General features: G+C 32.8%; 1 protein-coding gene across 1 annotated transcript; it reads left to right on the forward strand.

Moving 5' to 3' along the window:
- Positions 1-33: 33 nt before the first annotated feature.
- On the forward strand, positions 34-1,088 carry LOC110644235 (germin-like protein subfamily 1 member 13). The gene is made up of 2 exons (XM_021796931.2): positions 34-224; positions 402-1,088. Exons 1-2 carry the CDS (start codon positions 101-103, stop codon positions 950-952), a joined length of 675 nt encoding a protein of 224 aa, XP_021652623.2. The 5' UTR covers positions 34-100; the 3' UTR covers positions 953-1,088.
- Positions 1,089-13,153: the final 12,065 nt, after the last annotated feature.

The following is a 13,153-nucleotide window of genomic DNA, read 5'->3' on the forward strand; positions in this document are numbered from 1 at the left end:
TGTTTCCCATGCAGGATTTCCTATCTCCATTCAGATCAAGCACTCTCCCTGAGTAAAAAGCTAGAGACATCCAGCCTAGCTTAGCCTAATTAATTACAACATGAAAGGAGCTCATTTCCTTGTAGCTTTTGTCCTACTGGCTTTGTCATCCTCCTTTGCCTTTGCCTTTGACCCTAGTCCTCTTCAAGACTTTTGTGTTGCCATCAATGACCCCAAGGATGGTGGTATGATTAATTTTTTTTTTTTCTTTCTTTCTCATTTAATCCATACATTGTTGGTTGTGTGTTCTATTTCAGTATCACTTTTCCTTCATCTATGCATGTGATGCAATTTATTAGCTTCCATCCATTTGAACAAGATTATTATCTGAGATTGATTCCCCAACTTAATTTTCCGTGCAGTGTTCGTGAATGGAAAGTTCTGCAGAGACCCGATGCTTGCAACAGCAAACGATTTCTCTTTTTCGGGTCTCAACATCCCAGGAAATACATCAAATCAAGTTGGATCAAATGTAACTCTTTTAAATGTTGATAAAATACCAGGGCTCAACACTCTTGGTATATCTATAGCTCGTATTGACTTTGCACCATACGGAGGCCTAAACCCACCACACATTCATCCTCGTGCCACAGAGATTCTAGTAGTCTTGGAAGGCACCCTGTATGTGGGTTTTGTCACATCAAACCCCAATCGCCTCATTACCAAAGTTCTAAATGCAGGAGATGTTTTTGTGTTTCCAATTGGTCTCATTCACTTTCAATTCAACATTGGAAATACTAATGCAGTTGCTATTGCTGGACTGAGCAGCCAAAATCCAGGAGTTATCACAATTGCGAATGCAGTGTTTGGATCTAATCCACCAATTAACCCTGATGTTCTGGCTAAGGCATTCCAATTGGACAAGAATGTGGTTAACTATCTTCAGAAACAGTTCTGGGTCAACAACCATTAGAAAATGGTTGATAATATATATTTAGTTGCTTATTGTTTTGATCAGTATACCAAGGTTGTAATACAATAAGAAGGCGCTAACACGCCTCACAATGTTGATTTTGAGTCGATAATAATACTGTGCTCTGTTTTCTTTATCTTCCAATGCCGTCATTTTCACTCTTACTTCCCATGTTTTCTTTCTTTAAGTTATTATTCTTTCTAATTGGCTGCAACCTAGGCAACATTATCTCCAATTTTATTTTTTAGACAAACTGCCATTTATATTTGAAAGTGAAATAGAATTACAAAATTAGAATTAAAAAATTGAATAAATTTATAAAAACATTAAAAAGTCATATTTTTGTTTTTTACCATTATTAGGCCAAAATGAAAATTAATAAATAATTAGATTTAAAACTTTGACTTTTTAAATAAAAGGTGGACAAATAGGTTGACCATACACCTAGTGGAAAGTATTACATATTTTACATCCACACACATCGTGAATCATCCTCATTGCACCTATATCGGGCCAAAACTTAGTAATTTCTGTGAATAGGGTTAATTGGACATAAATATGCCGCCACATCAAATTTGTTGACGATAACCTGAAACTCCTCAAATTAAATAAATCTTCCTTACCACCTAAATCAACCCATTAGAAATTTTGTAACGTGGAGTTTCAACTAAAAAGAAAAAGAAATCTATCCATTATAAAAATCCAGCGTAGAGCTCATTTGGACTTATTTTATGAATCTATTGCTGCTTCTTCAAATTCAACACTAACCAGTCTATGAGATAATAACTTCTAATTGCCTTGACTATGATGACCTTGTCTTTGTGATAATAACTTGTCATGACATACGTACAATGAATTAAATATGTTATCTATGTGCCTTTAAATTCTGAAATTGGATTGCTCTACTCCACTTCTGGAAATTTTATTATTTTAGTATTCGTAGAAGCATTCAATAACCACTTTCCAAATTCATGCAATATTCATTATCAACCTTTCAACTGATTTTTATATTGGAATATTATATAATTCTATTAAAAAATTAAATCGACAAAAAAATCCCATTGAAATAATTTTTTTTTTTTAAATTTGACAATTTATTCATAAGAATCATAATATAAGTACAGTATAATCTCTCTCATAAGAGGAATAAAATACAAATATAGACATTTGAAAACTTATGTTCAGATATAACTTTGGTAGAGAATAATAATCTTTTGGATTTTTAGATGGTAATAGAAACCTTGTAATGCTCTCTCAGGAATTACTTCTGTAACCCGCAGAAGAAAAAAAAAAAACCAAATTTTAACGGACGACCATGCTACACTATCAGATTTCATTGATAGAAATTTATTACGCAAACTTGAAGATCCAAAGTCTCAAAATAAAAGAAATCAATCATACACACTGTGTTTTGAACTGTTAAAAAGTCTATCAAAATTGGAAGCAACAAAAATAAAAATGAAACTCCACTAAGAGTCTTAGTGATAGGATTCCCAGTAATGAAAGAGTAAGACCCCAATATTAGCAGAGAACTTTATACATATTTCAAACAAATACAAATATGAGAATTTATTAAAAAAATGATAAAAAAAAATCAATACAAGGACAATTATTGATGGGAAACTTACCACTTGTCGTAAAACAAATTACAAAAAAAAAGAAAAAGAAAAATGATGAACAAGATGGAAAAAGGCATTGAAAGATTACTTTGATTGTTCTTGAAAATGGAAATGGATGTTAAATCGCTAAATCAATATTCAAGTTTATCTCATATTTTATCTCAATAACAATCCAGGTTATTCCAATATTAAAAATTGAATTCATTTTGGGGGAAAAAAATATAATTATAATTCATTTATAGGTGGTAAATGGGTTTGGGTCAGATGGGTTTGAGTTATCATAAATTTTGTCTTTTTAATGCGAGGTTAGGTTAAGTCATCTCAAGTTATTGATGTGGGCCAATCGCAAGTGCACGGGTCTTTCAAGTAGTATAGAAAAAGATATCGTTCCCTTGAAGAGTTGTATTATAAATTGAATCTTTGATATAAAATGAGCTGTACTAAAATTGTAATTCAATCAAACAAGTAAAAGGAATTTGTGAATCTAAAGTTTAAAAAATGAAAATGCAAAACTCAATTCAAGCAAAGATTAATTCAATAATTGACTAAATGAAGAAATTGAGAAATTAATGACGAAAACTAATGAAAATGGATTAAACTAAGCTCTCAAAGTAAAATATCAAGCAACAATTGTAAAAAGGAGATTTTGGAGTTAAGGGTTCATATTTGAGCTATTTTGGAATTTTGATTGGTTAGCCAAATATATGAAAATTATGTGTTTCAAGGAGATCGATTTTCAAATCCTTTGAAATCTCTTTCGAGTGATATAAAGAGTGCTTTGATTAATTAAATCCTATTTTTGCGGAGTTTAAAATTAACCAAGACCTATTAAGTTTTTTAATCAATCTATTAGCCCTCTTAATCTTTAGTCTATTTCTTAATCTAAGCTAATTAAGTTCAATTTCTTGATTATCTATTACTAGGTTCTCTCCTTTCAGTGCTTCAACCAAGGATTAAGAATAAAACTTAATGAGATCCTACACTAAGCATGTCATTAAGCATACAAGTAATGGATAAAACCTCAAAATAATCATAAAATTTGAATTAAACAGTTTAAATCCACAAAATATCTTAAATATTACATATCCAACTCTAGAATCTTAAAGTACTACTCACTATCCATACTTCATATAAGAGATTCTAAGCAAAAGAAGAAATAAAACATGAAAATAAATTAAAACTGAAGAAATTTGATAGAAAAAGTGCAGAAAATGGTGTAGAATGAAGAAGAATCCAAGCTTCAGACAAAGAATGGAGTGTGTTAGTTCCCCTTTCTCTCTTTTCCTTTTGTAGCAAACAGTGATGTAAGAGAGTTTTTATACCCCCTGAAAAAAACCCTAGACTGGCCTAAAAATGGTGTGAGGTGAGGTCACTACACGTGTGGGAAGATTTGCTTCTTCAGTTAATTAATGAGGAAGTGCATACCTTAAACAATGCCAGCACAACATCTTGTGCAGAGTCAAGTCTGGAGTGGATGAGTAAAAATTGGTTTGCATGGCTAGGTAGGTCCCTGTGCACATTTTGGTAAGCTCCAAGGGTTTTCTTTGATATTGCATAGGTAGATGCATAAGTTGTGCTGGTTTCAGTGAATCTTTGCAATTTTTCAGTCTACTGCATAAGCAAGTGCACAAGCTATGCATAAGGATGTGCATCTTTCAGTGAATCTCAATTTGTCTTCCATGATAGTGCACAAGCACATGCACTATGCAATATCTTGTGCAACACTCGACAGGCTCTAGCTATTTAATGGGCTCTTGCATAGGCAGATGCACAGGTTGTGCACCATCCTGTATAATTTTCAGCAACTTACAAAATTTCTTCTAATTTCTATACGCAAGCTGCACAGGCTGTGCAATATGTTATGTAGATTTTGGCAGCCTTCAAAATCTTCAATTTTAGCTTTCATTTTTAGCACTTTTGGACTTAGAATTTACTCTTCACTTGCACAATTACTTTTTAGTCCCTCAAAAATAAATTTATCTACAAAACAAAAATAAAATTACAAATTAACCCAAAATTAATAATTATGAAAAAATAACTAAATAACTAATGAAATTAACAAAAACTAACTAACAAATAGATAAAATGACTATGAAATCTAATCTAAACGACTACATGAAATTCTTGTATCAAATACCTTCAAACTCAAATCTTTGCTTGTCTTCAAGTAAACTTTGAAATACAATGCAATTTTGGGGTCCCTTGTCCAAGAATTATGAGAATCATTCACTAGAGCAATTAAACCTACCTCTAGCTATACCAATAATCTCTATGCCCATTCTTCAAAGTGCAAAGAATTTAACATCTATACAAGCTTTCACTGCTTAGCCTCAAGTTATTTTCCAAGAATCCCAAACTAATTAATCAAAAGAGAAAGTCATACTCAAAAAGAAACTCCAGAACAATCAATAGTCAAAGTGTCTCTATGTAGAATGATAGAACATGATGAATGAATGGATAAATTCCCTATCCCATAATCAAATTCCCTAACTCTATCTCCACTAATGTAGCTGGTACAATTAAGAGATCATAGGACTTTTAAGGATGGTATGGGGCTATAGGGATTAAAATGAGACTAACAAAGAAAGGGCAAAAGAAATGCAAAGCATGAGAATATTTTCACCATGAAGACATAAGGTATACTCTTTTTTTTTTTTTTTTTCTTTTGGATAATCATATATATCATAAAATAGGAGAGAAATACATAATGAGAGTATTTAAGTGCTAACATATCTTACAAAATGCATAGAGATAAGGGACTACTTTGTCACTTTTAAGTTTGTGTCTCGTATTTTCTTTTATGATTATTGTCCCTAAAAATAACTCCCCCAAACTCATTTTCTTTTAATACATGGGTGGTTTTCTTCCAATTTGAATAACAACAATGAAAGGTACATGTATACTAAGCACTTTTTCATAAAGGATAAGCATTTTTTCTCCTTTTTATTTTTATTTTTATTTTTATCTTTCTTATGTACCTATTATTATGAAAAGATATACTCATGAAAAGGTTAGGAGTACTTGGTCTATTGGCTAGGAAATAATGAGATTTCCACGAAAAATTAGGAGTAAATGTAGGCTCAAAGGGGGTTTGCAAGGGTTAATTCTTGTGAAAGGTGGGCCAAAAGGTTAAAATGTGAGGGTTTTAATTAAAGAATGGCTAATCATCTCTTTTTTCAAGTACAAGCTGATATTTAGCCTTGCAAAGTTTAGAAAAATTATTCTAGGATTAGTGAGATATCACTTAACTACCTCTTGCTCAAAAATTCTCCCTAAGCATACCAATCTCTAATTAATTGATTAGTTGACTAAAAGCTAAGATGATATAGGCAAGTATATATCTTTTAAAACTTTACATCTCTTAGGAAATTTTCAATCGGTACACCCAAGTAGAGGTATGCTAAACTAGTTTACTAAATAACTCTCATATTCTAAGGACTTGGCAAAAATTTTATTTTATGAATGCATGATTTCTGAAAATGAGAAATGCATTAACTAAAAATAAAAAATCTATATGCAAACTTTTTATATAGTTGCTATATGAAATATGCACGTATGTATGTAAAATATTTACAATATGAAAGTATGATGTATATATAGTATGAAATGAAATTCATTTAGACTAAATGAGAAAATAAATTTTTTGCAAAATTTACGTACAGCCCCCAAACTTATTTTGGATATTGTCCTCAATGTTAAAGATGTGGAAAGGAAAGAAGAATTACAAAAAGTATACAGATTCCAAACAGATGTTGACAGTTAGCAAAGGGTAACCAGTTCCAGTTGCAAAGAATAAAAAGTAATTCTTAAGTGAAATTGCATAATTAAAGTGAAAATAAGATAAGAAAAATAAAGTGACAAGAAAGTACCTGAAGATGTATTGGAAGAAGTTAAAGATTATAAAGGTGCCTTGGCAACAGAATTAGAGAAAAGGAATAACTAATAGAATATGAATCAATGTTGCATAAGTTGATGCATAGGCTGTGCAGTAAGTTATGCAAAAGTTTGGGTAAAATGATGGATAAGCACAGCTTATGCTTTGTCTTAGATTTTATTTTTTCTCTTAGTTTGGCTTTTTTTTTTTTTGGCATCAATGCTATTCTCTATCTTTTTGTTCTTCAAATTTCATAAATGAACCATTCTGCAACAACTCTAAATACACTTTTTTTTATGGCTTCCAAAATATAATTTGATGGCTTGGAACTATTCAGTTTTCCAATTTCTTTTTCATATTATCTTAATTTTGTTCCTCATTCTGTTCATAGCAAAGTTTTTAATCAAATTAACAAATACCAACTCTTTGTAGCCTGCAATCGGACCTTTTCATTGAATGAAAATTTAAGTTATAGTATTAATTAATCAAGTCGAATATGAACCATTGATGCACAAATTAAAATATTTAGACACAAAAAGAAAAGATCTTTCAAATTGATTTTTACCAATAAAGAAATCAATCCAGGCATTATCCAGTGTAGATAACTTTCAACTACTTTGACCTTGTCCCAACCAAATAGATAACTTGCCACCATAGTCACTACACTGAAAATAATATATTGTAACTAAAAGTTTTGTTTTTAAAAAATATTTATTTATTTTTATGTCATGCTATAGATAAATAATTATTTGGGACACCTACTACTATTTCTTAATGTAATTAGTGATAGATACTAAGATATTATTGGAAAAAAAAAATCTCCCAATGTAATTTTACAAAACACATTGTTCGACTCTAAATCAATTAAAATGGATGCTCAAATTCCATCTACAAAGCCTTTAACTGGTTGCCAACAAGAAAATTTTAGTCTTTTTCTTTAAAGTACTGTTTACTCTTTCCAGAATTGTTGTCATACTAATAACTTGTAGGATATATGCTACTCTGCAATTACTCTATATTAATTACCCAAAGATGAAAACGTGGAAAAGAAGGACTAGTTCCAACCCAAATCGTATTGATGCAAGCATAGGAAGTCGTATAGACAAGAAGAAAAATGCATATATTTTTTGTGGAACGGTTCATCCATGAAAAAAAAAAAAACCACTGGAGACTAATTAAGCAATTATCCATTAATTTACTGTACTGTGCAGATAACAAGGACTAGTTCAATGAATCCAAATCCCTTCTATAAATACACTTCTTTTCCAAGAAGTTTTCCCAACCTTCACTTTCCCTGTAACACCCCTATTTTGTATAGCCTGGTATATTTCACTGTTCCGGTGACCGGTGTCTATCCGGACAATTAAGGGGATTAGAACCACACTTAAGACAACTAGAGAAGCTATAAATACAAATAATTAGTAATTGCCAATTAGTTAAGTATAAATAAGAAAAACAGAATATAAGAAGTTAAACGAGCTGAGAGTCACAGCGATGGGTGACCTTCTCGGGAAGGACTGCGAAGTCATTTTAAACTCAAATTTCAAACTGTAAAATGTGACGCTACGGTCCTTAGGACCCTTATGAACACAGTGAAAAAGAGAAAATCACGAAAAAGAACTGTTAAGTCAGTCAAATAATTAGGTCAGGGAGCCGAAAAAAATATTGAATTATTTGCAAACCGGGATGAACCGGCGAGGGGCAATTTGGTCAATTGACCCCGAGAGCTGACTCTTGACCTAACTGTCAAATAAAATCGGAGAAAAAAAAATTTTGGAATCGAGAATTAAATTAAAGAACTAATAAAAAAAAAGGAAAATGAAAAAGTGTAGGGAGATGACATCATGCATGACATCATGCATGATGCCATAAAGGTAATAATTAATATATTTAATTAATTAGATTTTTTTGGGTCTTCCATAAGACAAATTAAATAAAAGAAAATAAAAGAAAAAAAAAATTAAGTCATCTTCCTTATCCTCATTGCCGCCTCACCTCTCTCTCCCCATTCTTTCACTTTGTTCCACCATTGTTAAGGGAAAGGAAGCTTGAATTTCCCTACTCTATCCCATAAATTCACAAAGTCCCAACACAAAAAATTCTCCTTACATGTTGAGGAAACATTAGAGAGTAAAAAGAAGAAGAAAGAATTGAAGAAAGGAAAGCCTAGAAACCCTGCAAGCAAAGGTTAGTCTTCTAACTACCAATTATCTAATCAAATGCATATTTAGTTATTGAAATGAGCTTAGAAACTAAAGTAATGAAATAAAAACACTTGTAAAGGACTAAACTGAAATTTGGCCAGCATGATGGGGAGTGTGTTTTGCATGGTTTGATGGATTTGAATGAGTTTAGAAACTTTATTTAGTTGAATGGTTAGGATTAAAAGCACTAAATGTGGTTAAATGCATGAGGTTGGTGAATTAGGGTTTTGAACGTTAGGGTTTGTGGACCAAAAATGTGAGAAATGAGTAAATTGTCTTTGACCTATTGTGAAGTGAAAAATGGTCATTTGTGACCAAATGAGTTGTGTTGGAATGGTTGGAATTAAAGTCAAATTCAGAGGGAGTGTGGTCATGCTGCTGGCAACATGACCAAGTCAGCTTTGAAAGACCAAAAATGAAATTTTACAAGTCCAATTGGTATAGAACCAATTGGGGATGAAAATAGACACTAAATGACACAATTTTCATTTAGGAAGCATGAGCAAAAAGTGACCAAAACCTAGTGAACAAATTGACCAAAGTTGAAAAATTGCAGGCTGCCCTATACAAACTGACCAAATAAACAGTGTTTGTTCATTTGGTCATAACTCGAGCTATGCAGGTCAAAATGACCTGAAATTTTACCAGAGGTTAGATGAGATATAGACCTAAAACTTTCATGAAGAACACAAGCCTAAATTCTGCCAGCAACCAAGCCATTTGGCCACCCCAAGTTGGTGACCCAAAACTGCTAGCACCAAAATTGCCTAGAAAATCTGAGTTGTGTCCAATCCGGCAGCTATGGTTCAAATGGCCATAACTTGAGCTACAAAACTCCAATTGTAGTGATTCAAAAAGGAGAATAAACTTAAGACAATAGGAAACATTTTCTGTGAAGAAAGGTTTGCCAAATTCTAACATTAGAGTGACCAATGGAACAGTCCAACTAGGGACACCAAAACTAAAAATTTGACAATTATGCCTAAAGGACTTAAGCTTTGAGAAAATGACAAAAACCAACAAATTTAATGACCAAAATGTGGTATGTGGGTGAAGTTAGAGTTCCCATACCTATTAAGCCTTAAAAAGTCAACAATTTGACTTGAATAGTATAGTGAATAGTAACCCGAAACACAAAAACTTCGAGAACGTCAAATTTAGTACATTAAAGCTAGGTAAAAGTGAAGTTAAATTTATTTTTGGATTTATGCTAAGTTATGGTACTGAAACACTGTGAAACTGTGTGTTTCAGCTGAAAAAGGCTTGGAAGCTCTGAGAGACTGAGTTAAGGCCTAAAGGCGATTCACGTCAGGTCTGTGCACAATAATTATTGTTTAAATATTTTATTCTAAAAAATTTGACTTATGTGATTAATTATGTACTGTGTTGCCATTTTATAATCGCAAATATGACTTTAGAAATTGATCAGATTTCTCATAAATTATTTAAATAAATTGTTTTGAATTGATTTTGTGTTCACACTTAGCCTGACAGTATCACATTATTCCTCCTCCATTTATGGGGTTGAGATCGTTTATTTTCCTCCCTCTCTGGCTTGCCAGTTGAGGTTGAGATCGGATGAGTGCTCATTAGCTAGCTAGCCACCTCCCTCATTGATTTCGATTAATGGGGTTGTAGATTGCTTTGTCGTGGTGTACAACACGAAATTGATCAGAAATTTTGTGTCATGGCTTAAGTTGTGTATGATTTTGGCAACACTGTGTTTATTAAATTATTTGACTAAATTGTGTTATTATGAGCTTTGATAATTTGTGAAATGTGATTGAAAAATATTTAAATTGTGTTTCATCAATGAATGATTTATGTATTGTATTTTAAATTTTTATTGTGCACCACTGAGTATTTTTATACTTAGCGATAGCTTATTTTGCTGTCGCAGATAAGAGCAAGGAAAAAGCAGCAGAGTGAGCTGCTATTGAATTGAGGACCACATTGATCTTTTGTATGGGTATTATTTTATACCCTTATAGTTAATTTTGATGTAAATATTATAACGCTTTATGTATCAATGTAAAGTTGAGCAGTTGTAACTAAATTGTAATAATATTATTTTTGAATTTCCTTCTGTAAATTAATATTTGTACTTGTGAATTTCATACTTTATGCCTTGTGAATGAAGTTATTAAATATTTTGAGATGATAAATTTTGATTTGGATTGTGGAATTATTTTGAAGTGAATTGAATTGAGTTGATTTGAGATTATTTGAAGGTTGGGAGTTGAGAAAATTATTGGAAGTGTTTTATTTTAGGTATTTGAAGAATTGTTTTCTCCAAATACAAACGGAACACTGTCAAAATTTTTATAAAATTTGCGGCAAAATTAAAATGGACAAAAATTTTTACTAGTATTTAAACTTTGAATAAATGGTTTTTAATTCCTACCAGAATGCTCATCACTTCCAAAATGTAAGAAAATTGTTTTAAAATCCCTTGTAGGGTACTTAATGAGTTATCGGTAGGTGAAGTTCAGTAGTTCATTAAGTATTCTACGGGATCATGTTTTGCCTTACAGAGGGGTAAGGTGTGACATTCCCAACCCTCACTCAGCTCAAGCAGTCTTCCAGAGCAAAAAGCTAAAGATATCCAGCCTAGCTAGCCTAGTTAATTAAAACAAGAAAGGAACACATTTTCTTGTAGCTTTTGTCCTTCTGGCCTTGTCTTCCTCTTTTGCTTTTGCCTTTGACCCTAGTCCTCTTCAAGACACTTGTGTTGCCATCAATGAACCCAAGGATGGTGGTATGATTAACTTATTTTCTTTCTCTTTCTTTTATTCCTCATATTCTGAATTGTGTGTTCTATTTCAGTGTCACTTTTCCCGTTATAACAGGCACGCAAATCTAAGCACACACACAAATCGCATAATCACACAGTATAGAAAATAGAAGAAGAATAACACAGGATTTAACGTAGTTCAACCATAAGGTCTGTGACCACAGGAAAGACAAGAGAAAAAAGTTCCACTATGATGAAAAGAGGAAGATACAATCACTCAGAACTCTCAAACCCTAACCCCAGTGTGTTTTCCTATCAGCCCGTGCCCTCCGCTATCACAAGAGATATCACTTTTTATCTCAATCGGGTCACAGCGCAAAACTTTCTGGTCAGGTCATAATTCGAGTCCATGAAAAATATACCCAAAATTTAAGCCACAAAAATAACAATTCTTTCCCTTGGCTTGAATTCCCTCAATCATCAATAAAATAACCACAAACACTCTGTCTTGCCATATGCCCTCGCAAGGGCATTACTGAGCTCTATAAACACCAACCAAGTCTAGGCAATGTCTAAACTTGCTGACTGGGACTCCCTTGGTCATCAAATCTAGTGGATTATTTTTTGTAGAGACTTTCTGCATAACTACAGTCTCCTGAGATATAATGTCCTGAATGAAGTGATATCTGACATCAATGTGCTTAGTTTGCTCATGGCACATCTGATTCTTTGTGAGATGTGTTGCACTCTGGCTGTCACAAAACACTGTTACTTTGTTTTGTATTAACCCAAGATCACCCACCAAACCTTGTAACCATAAAGCCTCCTTTACTGCCTCTGTTAAGGCCATTTATTCAGCCTTTGTGGTAGACAAAGCAACTGTAGCTTGCAATATTGCCTTCTAACTGATAGCACTTTCAGAAAGAGTAAACAAATAACTTGTCAAAGATCTCCTCTTGTCTAAGTCCCTTATAAAATCTGAATCCACATAGCCAACAACCGAATCACTCATCTTGGCCATCTGTAGTACCCTTCAAATACCTCAAAATCCATTTCACTGCCTGCCAATGCTCTTTCCCAGGACACGCTATGCATCTACTCACAACACTAACTGTATGAAAAATGTCAGGTCGGGTGCATACCATAGCATACATGATGTTATCAACAACACTCGAATAGGGAACATTGGACATGTGCTCCATCTCCTCATTTATTTTTAGTGACATGTCTGCAGATAACTTGAAATGGACAGCAAACGAAACAGTCACAGGCTTAGCATCATTCATGTTGAAATGCTTAAGTACTTTCTCAACATAGGCCTATTGAGACAAAAAGAGCTTCCTAACACTTCTATCCCAAGTAATTTCCATTTCCGATATCTTCTTTGTAGTACCCAAATCTTTCATCTCAAACTCATCACTCAACTGCTTTTTCAGAATGTTAATTTGTGACATGCTTTTAGCAGCAATAAGCATGTCATCCACATACAACATCAAATAAATAAATGAATCATCTGAAAGCTTCTTATGATACATACAACTGTTATATGAACTATGATTAAAGCCATTACGCACCATGAATGTATCAAATCTTTTATACCACTGCCTAGGAGACTGTTTCAGACCATATAAAGATTTTTTAGGCAAGCAAACATGGTCTTCCATACCTGGAATGACAAATCCCTCAAGCTGACTCATATAAATTTGCTCCTCCAACTCACTATGCAAAAATGCTATTTTCACATCGTTTTGCTCAAGCTCTAGATCATAA

Source organism: Hevea brasiliensis, chromosome 7 (genome assembly GCF_030052815.1).
Source record: "Hevea brasiliensis isolate MT/VB/25A 57/8 chromosome 7, ASM3005281v1, whole genome shotgun sequence".
In the NCBI taxonomy this organism is placed as follows: domain Eukaryota; kingdom Viridiplantae; phylum Streptophyta; class Magnoliopsida; order Malpighiales; family Euphorbiaceae; genus Hevea; species Hevea brasiliensis.

Coding starts and splice junctions, on each gene's coding strand:
- LOC110644235 (XM_021796931.2), top strand. CDS start 101: ATGAAAGGAGCTCATTTCCTTGTAGCTTTTGTCCTACTGGCTTTGTCA. Junction 225..401: donor CAATGACCCCAAGGATGGTG/GTATGATTAATT, acceptor TTTTCCGTGCAG/TGTTCGTGAATGGAAAGTTC.